At 37.2% G+C, this 16,709-nt stretch overlaps 1 protein-coding gene and 1 pseudogene across 1 annotated transcript in view; one reads left to right on the top strand and one right to left on the bottom strand.

The window, feature by feature from the left end:
- The window catches only part of NSF (N-ethylmaleimide sensitive factor, vesicle fusing ATPase), a 191,256-nt gene that overhangs the window by 139,539 nt on the left and 35,008 nt on the right, over positions 1-16,709 (bottom strand). The window contains 3 exon segments of the mRNA XM_036755634.1: positions 9,183-9,258; positions 9,728-9,835; positions 12,827-12,993. Of these exon segments, the coding sequence (XP_036611529.1) occupies positions 9,183-9,258; positions 9,728-9,835; positions 12,827-12,993 (351 nt within the window).
- Positions 10,263-10,606, top strand: LOC118846626 (annotated as a pseudogene).

Below are 16,709 nucleotides of genomic sequence, written 5' to 3' on the forward strand. Positions count from 1 at the left end.
TTCTGGTGACATCTGTTAAAGTCACCAAAATAAAAGAAACATAACACTGAACAAAATTAGCTTCCCGAATGAAACATATGCTTTAAAGACCTTCTTCACAGTTAGATCTATTAAGAACAAGATAAATACCCATCTCTCTGAGAATTTAGGTGAAATCTGCCTAGAGGCAAGGATACGGAGAAACAAGGCAATTTATCAGACTCCCTTCTCATCCTACAAGAGTGATTTCGTGTGTTCCTAGGTATTCCACAATTCTGCATTCTATAACTGAATAAAGTATTAGGAGCTAAGTTCATACTCTGGAAGCCCACTGAGAGAATCCTTGCTATAATTCCAGTAGCCAAATTAATTGTACCTCATCTCTCCACATGATTTTCATATTCTCTGCTGGGTCTCTATATTTTAGAAGTTTGTTATTCCACATGGATAGGCATGAAGAGTACTTGTTATAGCTAAGTCTATTAAAAACATTGTTCTGAAGTTTTTAAGGATTGATGTGAGGTCTGGGTGACTGTGGACAACAGCTTGGTCTGTGATAATGCTCTGGTTCCCAGGCAGTTTATTGATTGATTTCTTTGAGATATTTTCAGGTCGATAGCAATAAAATGGGAATTTGCCATCTGTCAGTCCATGAAAGATGGGGAGATTCTGATGTTTAATTCTAGCTACCAGGTCTTGCTATGCAAGGTACTGAGTAGGTTCCATATGTTTTCAAACTACACTGATTTATTGGTCAATGGCTACCATTTTCCTTGCATAATCTACAATGATCACTAAGTCTATTCTCCTTAAGAATAATCCTTTCGGGGGCAGCTAGGTGGCACAGTGGATAGAGCACTGGCCCTGGAGTTGGGAGGACCTGAGTTCAAATCCAGCCTCAAACACTTACTAGCTGTGTGACCCTGAGCAAGTCACTTAACCCCAATTGCCTCCAAAGGGGGGAAAAAACAAAAAAAGAATAATCTACTCATAATTTCTGGTGATAAATACCTGATCCTGAAATGCTATCATAAACCTCTGCATTTTCTACCTTTTTATCCTCATATTGTTAACTGAGTTCACATCATCCATTGAGGGGCTCTTACTCTACCTGTCGATATTAGCCATTTTAAAGACTCTGTCTAGAGGCAAATAATATTTAATTATATTCAATGAATTTAATGAGATGTGTGCCTATCATTAGCCTTTCCTATTGCTTGGTGAAGTGATGCCTTCTTGTTCCAAAAGTATTTCTATGGAATTCTAGGAGCAGCTAGGTGGTGCAGTAGATAGACTGCTAGGAGTCAGGAGGACCTAAGTTCAAGTCTGGCCTCAGACACTTGGTAGTTTTGTGACAGTGGGCATGTCACTTTAACCCTGTTTGCCTCAGTGTCCTCAACTGTCAAATGAGCTGGAGAAGGAAATGGCAAACCACTCCAGTATCTTTGCCAAGAATATCCCAAACAGGGTCACAAAGAGTCAAAGACAACCAAAACTACTGAATAACAACAACAAAAACAGAGCTTGTACCTGTTAAGAATGTCTACCAATCCTCATCTTCCTTTCTAGTAAGGAAGTGTTAACTCTTTCTATATAGCTGCCTTAAGGTTTTGTTAACAGCATTATCAGTTTTTGTTAAGATACTTTCCAAAGTTGCAATGTTCTATTTTGTAGTTCCACACATGTACAATTAAGTCTGGTATTACATATCGATCAATATTACAACCAACTACAAAAAAAATCAATCAACAATATTAAAGACCTACCTCAAGTGGCAGGCATTACACTTGCACTGAGGATACAAAGAATAAAACAATCCCTATTCTCCAAGAGTGCTAACACAAATGGAGACAACTGGTATGTTTATAAGTGTATAAAGCATAAACACAAAGCAAAAATACAAAGAAGTTAAGTACAAGGTAATTTGGGAGAGAGGCACTCGTAGTTGGTGGGCATCAGGAAAGGCTTCACGTGTACTGAAGGAAGAAAAAAATTCTCTGAGGAAGAAATGTATTTTAGGTCAAATATGCACTTAAGGCTAAAGTGTGAGGGGTGAACTGAAATATGTAGAGAATTGAGGTAGGGAAATCAATGAGGAGGTCACTCTAATAATCCAGGCAACAGACAGGGAGGGTCTGAACTAAGGGGTGATTGAGTGAAAAATGAGAAGGGCCAAGATGTGAGAGATGTGTGGAGGTAAAAACTGCAGGACTTGGCAACTGATTATCCAGTATGTGGAGTGATAGTTGGTGAGGAGTCAAGGATAGCACCAAGTTTACAAATATGTGAGACTGGAAGAATGATGGTGCCTTCAACAAAAAGGTAAGATTAAAAGGGTGGTTTTGAGAGAAAAGATGAGTCTTGTCTTGGAAATGCTGAACTTGAGAGGTGTCTGGGACATCCAGTTTGGAACATCCAATAGGCAATTAGTGATAATGGATAAAGCTGAGGAAAAAGCTCATCTTCACCTCTTGGCTTCCTTGGCTTCTACAGGAAGCCTTTCCCAATCTCTCTTAATTCTAATGCTTTTCCTACTTATCCTATACAGGTTGTTGGTATATATTTGTTTGTTAGTTGTCTCTCCCCATTTGACTGTAAGCTCCTCAAAGGTAGGGGCTGTCTTTTGCCTTTCTTTGTATCCTCAATACTTAGCACAGTGCCTGGCACAGAGTAGGTATTTAATAAATACTTGCTGATTAACTGCCTGAAAGACTAGGACGAGATATATTTATGTTTGATGTTGTTTGTCATCTACACAAAGATGATAATTAGGCCCATGGCGGCTGAGGATGTCATCAAGAGAAACAGCATAGAGAAAAAAGTCCCAGGACAGAGCCTTAGGGAACACACGTGGGGGGTGATATGGATGGTGAATAAACAGAAAAGACTGAGGAATGGTAATACAAGTAAAAAGAGAACCAAGAGAAAGTTGAGTCATGAAAACCCAGAGGGGAGAGGGTGGTTAATGGCATCAGGCAGCAAACAGTTCAAGAAGGATGAAATATGAGAAAAGATTGTCAGATGTGGTCATTTTTGGCAACTTTGGAAGAGCAGTTTTAGCTGAGTGATGAAGCTGGAAACAAGATTTCAAAGGGTTGAAGGGTTAGTAAAAGGAGAGAAAGTGGAAAGAACAAGTGTAAGCAGCTTTTTTCTACATTGGCTGAGAGAGAAGGGATACAGAACAGCTTGAGGGAGTGGTAGAATCTGGTGAAAATTTTTCAAGGATGGGGAAGACGTGGGCATGTGTGAAGGCAGGAGGGAAGGCATTATAAGGGGAGAGGTTAAAGATCAGAGGAAGGGATAATTGAGGTTGCAATCTGTCGGAGAAGATGGTTGATGGGACCAAGGGTACAGGCAGAAAGAAGCCTTGCTGAGATGAACCACCTCCTCGTCAGAAACTGAGGTAAAATTGGAGAGTGGGAGATGATGTCAGGGGGTCCGGACAGGAAAGCAAAGAGAGAAGTGGGAATTCACAACATATGGTCTCAACTGTCTCAGTGAAGAGACATGGTCTTCAGCCAAGAGATGGGAAGGGGAAAGCGGGAGAGGCCTGAGAAGATTTGGAATGGCCTCTGTGAGGAATAAGAAAGGGAATCAATTGGGGAGTAATAAAATGATTGTCTTGCTGAAATCAGGGTCCAGTTGAAGCTGGATAACATGAATATATAATGTTCCTAGGGAGCGCAATTGTGGTATTTCCTCCAATTCCATTCAGCATGTAGGAGCAGAGGAAGAAGGTGGTTGGAGTAATCCAGGGATGAGACAATGAGGTGAAGGATTCCAGAGCAGTGTAGAACTGACTACCTAGAGGGTTAATGGAAAAGGGGAGAAAGTAAAGTCAGAGAAGACATGATAGCCTGAAAAAGTTTGAAGGTACAAGGCAAGGCACAGTTTCAGGAGGAGTGAAGCACAGAGAGGGAGAGAATGACAGCAGGTTATGGTCAGATAGAGGAATATCAGAGTTCTGCATTAAGGAAGTAGAGCACTTGTGAGTAATTGTGAAAGCTGGCCTACGACCATCCCAACCTCAGTCTGACTGAGGTAGAGTGAAGGAGCAGTTCGTGGGATTTAAAGAGTCTGAGAGATTGAAGAAAGAAGGTTAGAGAGTTTGAGAGAGCATTGATATGGACGTTAAAGTCCCTAGTAGAAGGGCAGGAGTTGGGAAGGTGAGGAAGACAGCCAGCCAGTTGGTGATCTCCTTGAGAACCGAAGATGAGCTAAGGGTCTGTATACAACAGCCAATAAGATCTTGACTAGGTGAAAAATTTCAATAGAGTGATCTTCAAAAGGACAGAAGTAGTGATGGTAAGGCAGACTCTTGAAATGGCAGTGGGGACCAAGTATTCCAACTCTTACTCCAGGACCACTGTGTTTGGCAGGTGAAGGCATAACCAGTGGTGAAGAGGATAGACAAGGATGCAGGATCATTAGCAGGGAAAAGTGGGGATCCAAGACACAGTCAAAGTTAGCAGATGAAAAGACTGTGAGAGAAACAGGAACAGAATGAAGAGAGGTTCAAATTCCTTTAAACATGCTGTTCCCACTTAGCTATCAGTTCAGGATTTCAGAAAGTCACTTAATAAAGGCATCCCCAGCTTTCTCCTTGATCAATTTAATAGGCCTTGCCTATAGAGTAAGATATTTTTAAGCACTGTCTTCATCCATCGGTTCAATTTGATTTTCAGATTCAAGCTAGTACTGTCAATTTATCTTTCCTTAACACACATCAACAATTTTACACATATCAAATCCAAATAACATTTTATTTTATTTTGTTTTTTACTTTTCTTTTTCAAATAACATTTTAATATCACTGGAAAAAGATTCTATGAGATGAAGTGTTTTCATGTTTTGGGGTTTGGTGGAGTTTTTTTTTGGTGGAGTAATATAGCTTATCATTTATGTATATCAAATAATTAATGTTTTGCATCGGGTTCTTTAATTTGGAACTTGCATTCAATTCAATTTAGGAGATACAATAATGCACTTTAAGGAACCATAATGGGTTTAAACTGTGTCCCTAAAAAAAATGCTACATTTTATATCACTTGTTATTGAAATTACCACAGTAGTGCTGGTGCTTTAGAACAGTGTTCCTTGTAGACATCAAATACCCTATTGTTATCACTATACTTGGGTCTATTTTATTTATTTGCAGTACATGAATATGATGGATGGGCACATGACTGCATTAAAGGCTTTGAGATTATGATTCATGGCAGTAGAGATGTTAACCACACTTTTGGGGAACTTTATTCAATACCGACAACCAGTTGTGCTTCATTCCCCTAGAATTTTTTGGCATACAGGTTTTGCTCTTCAGCTAACACATTATTTCTTGTAAATATGTGCAGACTTTTAAAAAAATAAAAGCAGTGAGAGCTTGGTTTGAAGCACAAAAATACACTAATTGGTCTATAGTTAGAGGGCCACTGATGATTCCATCTTTTTGATATGTGCTACCTTCTGTTAAGAAAGTAGGCTCAGTGTTGCATCTGAAAGGAAACTGGCAAAATGCCTCACTAGAGTTGATGTGAAGCATTTGAGCCGGCAAATACAGATCTTATTCAACCCCCTGCTTTCCAGTTTTGCAGAGAAATGCAACTTCAATTATGTCCCTTCCCTTAATGTAACTGCTGTATTGTTCAGTGAGTTAACAAGTATTTATTAGGACTTAGTACCATGTGCCAGGAACTGTGCTAAGTTCATTATATTAAGCTGGTTTTGGTTTGTTCCAACACGCTTTTTCAGTGTGTTGGGTTTCTTGTGACCATATAGTGAACCAGACATTTTCCACATCTTCTTTCTTTGGGAGTTTTCTCTCTCTCTTCTGATTTCTTTGTTTCTCAAGCACCAATAGTAAAGTCTGTGGTTGCTGTTTAATTATCTACTTAGCTCTTTGCTCTGCTTTGACTCCTTGTATTGCCTTAGCTTTGGATTTTTTCAATGGCTAATTGAGGGAATCTAGAATTTCTGATAAACTTTTTGTTTTCCAAATTCAGTTCTACATGATTCTTTTTTGTTGCCTTTAACTGGGCAATATGGCACCCAAGATTTCTACTGCAGTAGCAAATAGATAATAATGTAATTTTTCACTCTTAAGATTTCCAAAAGTTCTCTCAAGTTTCTTCTGCCCTAATGGTATCTGAGACATAGCTAGAAGGGAGCGGGGGGCGGGGTGGGGAATGGGGTGGATATCCTTCAATAACTTCAACTTTCCTGTTATGTTCCTGACCGTAGCAATGGCCACTGCATAGAGTCGTGTGAGGATCCTGAAATGTTTCTGTCAAATACCACAGAACACATTCATTCAGGATACTTGAAGCAAATGCCAGCTTTTTTGGAATTACTTTGTTTTGTATCATTTATCTATTCGTTGTATTCGTGACATAAAACTCAAAAGGGACTTTTCAACACGTCAGTCTAAGTATCTCGTTTTCAAACTCATTTGAGAAATTAGTGGGTTTGTTCCTAATCTATTTCATTTCTAGATACAACATCTGGAATTATCATTTTTACTATTATTGGTTAGGTTTTTCTGATACGTCAGAGATAACTCAAGAGACAGGATAACATCCATTCACAGCGTCAACACGCTATGAAAACTAATCATTTGTTTTAAATATTTGGCCTTCATTAAAATCACTGGTTTTCCTAAGTAAATGAAAATGTGTTTGGAGTTCTACATTTTCATATTTTACCCTAGGGACCCCAGGTCAGTTTTTCTGAAGTGACAGTTAAAATGGCACGTGGCCATTTTTAAGCTACTCAATGATTATTGTTCAAAAAAATCAGTATAAACCAACTCCTGATTCATGAAATAGGAAACTGTTCTTCCCCTCCCTTTGGTCATAGATCAAAGAATGGAGAATCTGAGAGCTGGAAAGGCCTTCAGCAGCCCTCTAGTCCAACTGGTACATGAAAGGAATTCCCTGACCAGTGGTCCTCCAGCCTCGGTGAAAAGCCCCAAGGAGGCTTCAGGAGCCCTGTCTCTACCTCACCAAGTAGTTTGGGATAATCTGAATTGTTAAGAGGTTTCCCTTGACATTAAACTTAAATTGTCCTCTTCAGAACTTCCATCTTTTGCTTCTGGTTCTGCCCTCCAGGGCCAAAGAAAACCAGTCTAGGCCCCCATCCCCATGACAGTCCTTCAACACCATTATCCTGGGCCCCTGAGTCTAATATGCTCAGGTGGGAGCTGTGTTCAAATACTTGATGTCATAACATTTCAAATCATTATAGCATTTAATATTTTCAAATATTAATTAAAACCATGAAAGAACTATTTCTGCACCTAATTTATTAGTAAACATAATGGGAAGGAATAGGAAATTATTGCACCTTCCTCAGAACAATGCATATGTGCCAGAAAATTTAAAAAAAAATCACCACCCCACCCCCATGCAATCAGTGAATTCCCAATAACTCCAGCAGAATGTAAGTTCTTTGAAAGTAAGGACTTTTCATTTTTCCTTGTATCCCCAGCACCTTGTACCATGTTGTACCTGTAGTAAGTTCTGAATCAATGTATACTGAAGTGAATTGAACTCAATAATAAATACAAAGTCCCATGCAAAAATACAGGAAGCATACCAGGAAACAGTGAAGTGCAGTTCTGGAGACCTAAGTTCAAATCCCAAATCCTCCTCCTGCTGATCTATCTGTGTGACATCCTACAAACTGGTTTATACATCTGAGCCACATTTTCCTCACCTATATAACACTACTTGCACTGCCTACCTACATCACTATAAAAATGTGACCTACTGTTCTTATAAATGAATATATACCTCTTTTGAATTTATTTTTACCACACCTTTTCACACTTAATTATGCTGCCTTTTTCAGCTGTTTCACATATATCTTCTGCCACAACTCAATTATACATTTTGTGCGGGCAGAAACTTTCTTCCTTATATCACCTATTACTGTGAACATGACACTTTGAATAAAAATAAGACCTCATGTGTATAGAGTGCTTTAAGGTTTACAAAGCACCTTTCTCACAGAAACACTGTGCAATGGGTAATGGAGGTTATCTTTCTCATTTTTAGAAATGAAGAAACTGATGCTCAAGCTTGAAGTGGCTTGCCCAGTCCCAGAGCCAGTAAGTAACGGAGTCAGAATGTGAACACAAGCTGCCTGATTCTAAATCTCATATTCTTTTCACTATATCAAACTGTGTCTCATGAACACAGCAAAGACTGAATTGGAACTTTTGAAATGGTGGTTTCAAAGCAAATTTCTGTAAATCACACTTTCCAACACAAACACATTATAAAATTGGACAGGAATTAAATAGGAGTATTTTTGGCTCTGGGACTAAATGGAATAAATGATTTGATAGAATAACTATCTAATGGAATGATGATTTTCCAATAAATATGCCTTGTCAAAATAAGTCAAGATACAGAAACAATAAACAAAAGTAGCAAAAACTTGGTGTAAGACTAAGCATCTTACGAATCTTTTCATATAATTTTGATAGAAATTCAGACTTACGTTGAGAAGGTATAAGAACCATCTCTACTGTTTTCTAATACTACTTAAGCCAAAAAAGCATAACCTTCAAGACACATGGTACAAGATATGATTGGTGAGATTTATTACTATCAAATCTGGTAGTCTCTCATTACAGTAAAGTTAGTTGCTGGACTGTTGCTGGACTATGGTTACTAGTTGTGGCAGGATTCACTAGCTGAAAGATTTCCTTAAGACTCCCCTTTAAAACCTTAACTTTATAGATCCATCAACTATTGGCCATATGCTTTTCTAATTACCAACGTATTTAACTACGAATTTTAAACTAGGGCTGTACATATGTGTGTATATGTATATACATATGTATGTGTTTGTAATAAATCTTACTTTGTATAAATATAAAAAATTAACAAGTATATATGTGTGTATATATATATGTGTATACGTATGTACATATATATATGAAAGAAAAATATGTGTGCTCCTACACTTATGTTTGAAAAAGCCTGACTTCTTCCTTTTACATGCCCTGGCCTTTCCAAATAACATAGGATCATTTCCTGAATTTGTCATTCCCACAGAGAGGCTTTCTTGCAAAGGGAGTAGACTTGTTTATTCACCTTAAAAAATCAGATTAGATCTTAGACCCATACTTAGTGACATTTTAAGAGGAAGTCAAAATCCATTCAAGATATCACCTTTCAAAACACTATAATTCTTACCAATAAGATTGAGAGAAGAATTATCTGCTTTCTCAAATGCAACTTGACTATTTCCAACAACCAGACCGACTTCAATCTGCAGGAAGATGGACAAATAATTATAGTCTAATATTGCGCAAATGGTTGCTGGACTGCCTTGCCCAAAACAAAGTATCAGATAAAAATAAGATTTTGGGGGGTTACACAAAGTAAATGACCAAAAAACAGTAACTTCGTTATATATCTTATAAAGAGCTTCCATCCTTTATTCTTAGTGTCATATCTTTTGAAGTAATATAAATCAGAGTGCTGTCCTTAATTTTTTAAAATGTCATCTATGTTCTGGAAAGACTGAAACAAATACCCAGGTTTAATAGCATATTTATTAATATCAAAAATAGTATGTCTGAAAATTGAGAAGCATTGGCTGCAAAGATCAACTCTTTCTCCCACTGTGTTTAACATTGGAAAGAATAACCATGTAAGACAGAACTTAAGAAAGTCAATTTTTAACATTTACATTCAAATCATTTTACTTATAGTTGAAACATTAATGTGATCCATACCTTCTGTCTTTTCCCTGTAGCAGGTTCCCCCTTCAGGATGCTGGGGTCCATGGCCTCAATATCTTTCACTAACAAACCAAAAAGCTTCTCATTGAAGCTAAACACAAGCTTTATAGGAAAGAGGAAAGGGAGAAAAGTAAGAGTGTAGCAATAGCTTTCTCCATAGTAGCCTCCACCCTCCACAATGCAATTTTTGTCCCAGAGGAAACTCAACATTGACAACTAGCTTTATCTCTTTTCTATGCTACTTACAAATAGCAGAAAAAATATTTCAAACAAAGGAATGGTGGCTGAAAAACAGTGAAGAAAACTCATACACATTAATATCTTTCATCCCAGACTCCCCAACAATCCAAGAGGAGGATAAATGCTAGAATTGATGGTGAAAGGGAAGACATTTCTTCTATCCTATTTTCCTAGGAGAGATCTCCTTTCCACAGATTTAAATGAACTAGCAATTATAATTGCTTGTGTTAAAGGTTATGATTAAGGTGTCAACTCCCAAGCAAACAGCAAAGTGGCCGCAGGAAGAGTGATGCCCAATCACTCATCTGGGACTGATTTTGACAGCAAAAGTCACAAAAAGGCTAAGAGGAAAAAGCATTCCTCTGTAAAAACCCTCAAAGAAGCAAAAGGCAGGAGAACGTTCTGAGGCAGCAGCCAGAACCAAATAAGACAACAGCAGAGATGACCATATGCTCCAGATTGGTAAAATGAAATATGTCATTTCCAGAAAAAGGTCTAAGTGACATTAGAGAATACTGGATGGATGAGGACAGAGAAATGAAACCTGGCAGAAAAGGTATTTCTTTATATCCAAAACAATGGAACCGGTTAATGGAAAAGATTTCTGATGCTGTTGCAGTAAGAAAACTGTAAAATCGGACCAGATGAGTGAAACAGTACTGTTTTAGTTGTTTTAATCAGTCTTTTAATCAGTCAGGCTTTTGTTTCCTAAACTATTTCTTTTCTAAGCTATTCTATATTTGAACTTCAAAACAACGTGCAAAATAGACCCAATTAAATGGGATAATCAAGGAAACAATATTTTGCAAAAAGGTAACATGGAAAATGAAGTAATATTAAAAAATTTTACAGCAAGTTTCTCTGATAAAGGCCTCATTCCTCAAATATATACTGAATACAGAAATGAATAAAATTGATAAAAATACAGCCATTCCCCAATTGGTAAATGGTCAAAGGATAAAAACAGGCAGTTTTCAGAAAAAATCGAAACTATCTGTAGTTATATGAAAAAAAAATGGTCTAAATAACTAGTGATTAGAGAAAGGCAAATTAGAACAACTCTGAGGTAATACCCCACAACTATCAGAAATGACAGATGTTGGAAGGTATGAGGGAAAAATAGGTACTCTAATGAACTGTTGGTGGAGTAGTAAACTGGTCCAATCATTCTGGAGAACAGTTTGGAACTATGCCCAAAGGGCTATAAAACTGTGCATATACCAGTAACACCGCTATTAGGTCTGTATCTCAGAGATCAAAGAAAAAGGGAAAGGATCTATTTGTACAAAAATATTTATTGCAGCTCTTTTTGTGGTGGCAAAGAAATGGAAATCACGGGGATGTTCATCAATTGAGGAATGTTTGAATAAATTGTGGCATATGATTGTGATGGAGAACTACTGTGTTGTGGGAAATGACAAAGGGGGTGGTTTCTGAAAAATCTGGCAGGACCTCTATGAACTGATATAACATGAAGTGAGAAGAACCAGGAGATCAGTGTTCCCAGTAACAGAAATGTTGTAATGAGGATCAAATGTGGAAGACTTGGCTCCTTTGATCAATACAATGATCCAAGATAATTCCAAAGGACTTAATGATGAAAAAATGCTATCCACCGCCAGAGAGAGAACTGATGAACTCTGAGTACAAACTGAAGTACGATTTTCTCACTTTGTTTTTCTTTTGAAATATAATTAATGGGGAAATATGTTTTGCATGATTTCACATATATAACTGATATATTGCTTGCCTTCTCAGTGTATGGAGGAAGAGGTGAGAGAGAAAATTTGGAACTCAAAATTTAAAAAAATGCTAAATATAAATAATAAAAATTTAAAACTAGTTTTTAAAAAACAACTTATAATATGAACACTTTTTACTGAGTGAGGTTAACTCTTTCTACTTTATTAGGTGTAGTGAGCAGAGCACCGGCCCTGGAGTCAGGAGGACCTGAGTTCAAATCCGACCTCAGACACTTGACACATGTACTAGCTGTGTGACCTTGGGCAAGTCACTTAATCCTAATAGCCCTGCATTCCCCGCTCCAAAAAAAAAAAAAGAAGGCATGCTCTACATCCACCAGCTGGTGTCCATCAAAATGTGTCTTCTGATATCATTTAATGGTCTTTACTTAGCTAGCAACACTAAAAGTAAATGCAACAAGAATCATCAGACAACTCTAGCACACGTCTGTCAGTGAGTGATGCTGGGTCCGGAATACTACTCTCTAGCGTCCAGCATTGTGCTCTTCCTTTCTAAAGTCAACTCCTAAATAACAATGATAATAATAAATGATGAAAATGCAATACACATAACGAAAACATAAACACACATTCACAAAAATATGTATACTCATAGATGCCTATATACACATAGGTATACATGTGTATCCATATACACATGTATATACTTTTGTTTATGTATTTATTCATCAGCTGATACTATATAAAACCAATTTATATTTTGAAAATACCAAATTTTACCAGCATGCCAATATTCTCCTCCTATGAGGTCCATAGTTAAGAAAATTTAATTTGCTAATTATACTAGGCATAGTATAAAAGAGGAGGTATCTCAAAGTAAAGAAGGAAATAAAATGGGCATATGATATATAAAATAGGATAAAGTGTCTCTACATTTGAGGCAAGGGAAAAAGCTATTCATGATAAAGTAAGGGGAGAAAACACCTAACATCCCTATAAACCTATCTTCTAAACTTTCTTCCATTCTTACTTTCTCAGACCTGCTATGTTCATTAGTCCCAAAGAAATAAAATGAATTATCTAATATAACTAGATTAGGATCAGAAATTAGGATATCAGTGAAGTGATGGGGATAAAGAGAAATAAACACCTGTTGTCCCACTGAGAAGGCTTGATTGTTGAACTGTTGGATAAATTCTGCTGCCATCTTGTCAGTGTCATAAGGATTGGAATCAATGCTTTTTTTCTGTAGGAAATCAATCTCGATGGTCATTGTGCCAATACACTGCTTTGTCTTGTCAAATGAATATAAGGAAACTAGAAAAACACAAGAGGCATTTTATTACATTGACACCAAAGACAGTATGCTTCAAGTAACTAAGAATATGCACATCATATGCCCTTCAGAATGGAAATCTCAATTGTCTACTCAGAATTATCAATGATAATAAAGGGGAATGGAGATAATAGAAGTTCCATCAGGGGATTCCTTTCCTAGATATTAGAGATCACAAATCTAATGCACAGTTTCCTTCCATTCCTTAACGCACCTCTAGTAATGAGATCTCAGCCCAAACAACACTGTCTCTGCCCTCACTCTTATAGTGCAAAATAGCATGAGTCAAAAGAACACTGTCACAGGGCAGGCTTTTTCCTCACCAAGAAGTAAGGAAAAATGATGAAATAAATGTTTGGCAAGATTTTTTGCTCCAAATTAGTCCACAAACCAAAACTACTTTAAGGCTACTGTTATAAAAGGAAATTCTTTCATTAAGGAATCTGAACTGGAGTTAAAGCTCTATCACTTAAATATTTACTGAGCATGTTTTACATGCTTGGTACTTCATATGAGGTACTGTAGAATTACTCTCCTCCCACACACACACACAAAATCACGTTCTTCACCCTTAAGGTTGGAGACAAAATAATAAAGCTGCATTTAAAACAATTCCCCACTCAAATCATATCCTAGAATTCTAAGCTGATTCTGCTGCCGTCTAATTAGTATTTATCCCATTTTGTAATTAAGTTGTCATAATGTGATTCCAGAAATCCAAAAGTTGTCACAGTAAATATATCTTAAATCACAACTGTTCTAGGGCTATAACTTGTTCTCATATCATTTGCAATAAAAAAGATGATTAAATCACTACACTGATTTCCCAAAAGATACATAAACTACATCAAATGTACCATACCAATTCTCATGCTTCAATTATCACATAACTAGCCTCTGATGTCTCCCAAGGTTTTGTCTTGTTTTTTAAACAATCCATCTGCCTTTTGGATATTTCCATTTGAATGTCCAACTGATACCTCAAATTCAACAAGCTTCAAACTAAACATCAATTTAGTTCTTAAATCTGACCCTCTTTCCAATTTTCATTGATGGCATTTCCATTTTTCCAATCAGCTAGGCTTGAAAGCTTTGTGTTATTCTTGGCTCTTCCTTCTCCCTCATCACTCATAATCAAATGGTTGCCTAGTCTACTAATTATACCTTTGTAACCATCCCATTGTTCCTTCTCTTTGCATTTTCACTGTCACGGTCTTGGTTCAGGACTTACCTTGTTCATCTAAACTATCGCTGCTGTCTGATTAACTTTTCTCTGCCTCTAGTTTTTCTTCACTCCAATTTATCCTTTGCAATCACTACCAAAATAATTTTCCCAATGCACAGGTCTGGTCATATCACTCTCCTATTTGAAAAACCTTCAGGAGTGCTATACTACCTACCAAATAAAACACAAGCTGGCAGTCTGTCTGAATTTGTAGCATAATTTCACAGTATTTCTCCTCATACACTTCGTACTCTAGTCAGGTTGACTAATGCTTCTCTATCTCATCCTACCCTGTTCCATCTCTGAACCTTTTTGTATGCCCTTTCCTGGCACAGATTTCTCCTACAACTCTGCTTGTTGAAACCTTTCTTTCCCCTTATTCCAGGGTCTAGTACAGGTACAACCTTCACCAGGAGGCCTTCCTTTCCTTCCAGTGAATCTGTCCTGACATTTTGACCTGTCCTCAGCACTTGACATATTCTAATTTGCATTAGCTAGGTATATGTCTCATTCTTCCTACTGGACTGTAAGTTCTTCTACTACCTTCTACCTGGGGTTCGACGTATTTCACAACTATATTTCAACATAATTGACTTTCTTTGTAATTCTATGTATTTTATACATTTAAAACCTTATTCTGAGAAGAGCTCCACTGTCTTGAGAGACTGACAAAGGAGTCCATGACATAAAAAAGGTTAAGAAGCCTTATTCTAGCATAAGGCCTAGAACAGATTCTCCCCAGTGCCTAACAGCACCCTTCACATAATAGGCACTTAATAAATGTCTATTGTTATTGTAAGGTCTTTCATGTAATATACAGCTGCTTAAAAACACATTTGTTCATCCAGCAGACATTAAGCACGTACTACTTAAGCAAAAGGCATTATGCTAGGCGTCAGGCATACAAGATAAAACATAACATAGTCTCTGCCCTAAAGTAGCTTACATTTTACTGGGGTTGAGAGGGAGGGAGGAAGGAGAACATGCTATACATAGGAAGTAAAAGTACAAGATAAAGTAGGATGGGTGCAAGGAAGGGATTCAGACAATGTGAAAATTTGAGATGTGAAAATTTTGGGGATTGTGAAATGTGAATTCAATCTGAAAATTTGAGGAGTGAGAGAATGCTTTCAGCTAGCGGTGGGGCATCAGGTCATGAGGAAAGGCTACATTCAGGAGGTAGCATCTAAGTTGAGCTTTGAAGGAAAAGAAAGATTTTGCACATCTATTGAGTTCCTAGTTAGCTAATTCTATTTTTTATTAAAAACAAACTGTGGGTGATTCAGTTACTTAGTTAATAAATTATTATTCAGATATTCACATCCTATATATCAAAACAAAAGTGTCTGCTAATTCACAACAGCAGCATTTATGTATGACAGGTATTTAGAACTACACACTGCAAAGGCAAATAGCAAAGACAATTCAGCAAGCAGAAATAAGACATCAAATTAAACAGTTCAATTTTAACTAAGTTTCCAAATTCCAATGGTGCTTTGAAGCACCATTAATAATTAAGAACAATGTTCTAGCCCCTTTTGATCTAAAAGTTACAGGCCTCTACCAACATTAAGCAATTATCAAGAATAAAATGAGGTTAATAAAAGAGAATTAGTGAGAACTAAACGGCAAATGACTGTCAGAGTGACACAAAGCAAGAACCAAAAAAAAAAAAGATTCTTGATACAAAATTAATTTGATCACCATGCATTACTTTTTAATAAAGTGTTAATTTTAATAACACATTAGCATTTACTGATCTTGATTTTTAAAAAGATGGAAAAGCTTGTATATTGAGTTATTCTTCCTAAATGTGACATATCCATTTTATATGAGTTACTCTGAAGGGCATTTTCCCATCTTTCTGAGAGGAAATGGAAAGAGCAGTAAAGTTGGAATTGTCAGAAGACACAAGCTGGCCCCTCCAGCCTTAGGGAAGATTACTTTCTCTCTTGTTACCCTCAATCCGGTCAAACTTGGCCTTCTCTCTGTTCCTCACACAACACTCAATCTCCCATCTCCACACCTTTGCACATGCTTGGGATGCACTCTCTCCACCTCCAGTTCATATCCTCTTCCTTTGAGATTCTGCTCAAGAGCCATTTTGGGCATGAAGTCTCTCTCGATCACTCAACTGTTGGTGCCCTTCCTCCCAAACTACCTTGCATTTAACTCGTTTGAATGCATTTGCATTTATTCACTTTTTATTTATACTGTATGTATTTATATATGTCCTTGTTTTCTCCCGAATTAGAATGAAAGCTCATTAAGAGTAGGGGTTATTTCAATCTTTGTACTTGTATCCCTAGCACTCAGCACAGTATTTGGCCCACATTAGGCACTAAAAATCAAGGTTTGCTCACTGACTATTACAATCTATTTTACTCCAAGCAAAGCTTTTCTTGCTTCTCTAGACTCACTCATTATTTTGTTCCTTCACTGCACTCAATCTGCCAACTATCCTTCCTAGAT

The sequence above is a fragment of the Trichosurus vulpecula genome, chromosome 4 (genome assembly GCF_011100635.1).
Source record: "Trichosurus vulpecula isolate mTriVul1 chromosome 4, mTriVul1.pri, whole genome shotgun sequence".
Lineage (NCBI taxonomy): Eukaryota > Metazoa > Chordata > Mammalia > Diprotodontia > Phalangeridae > Trichosurus > Trichosurus vulpecula.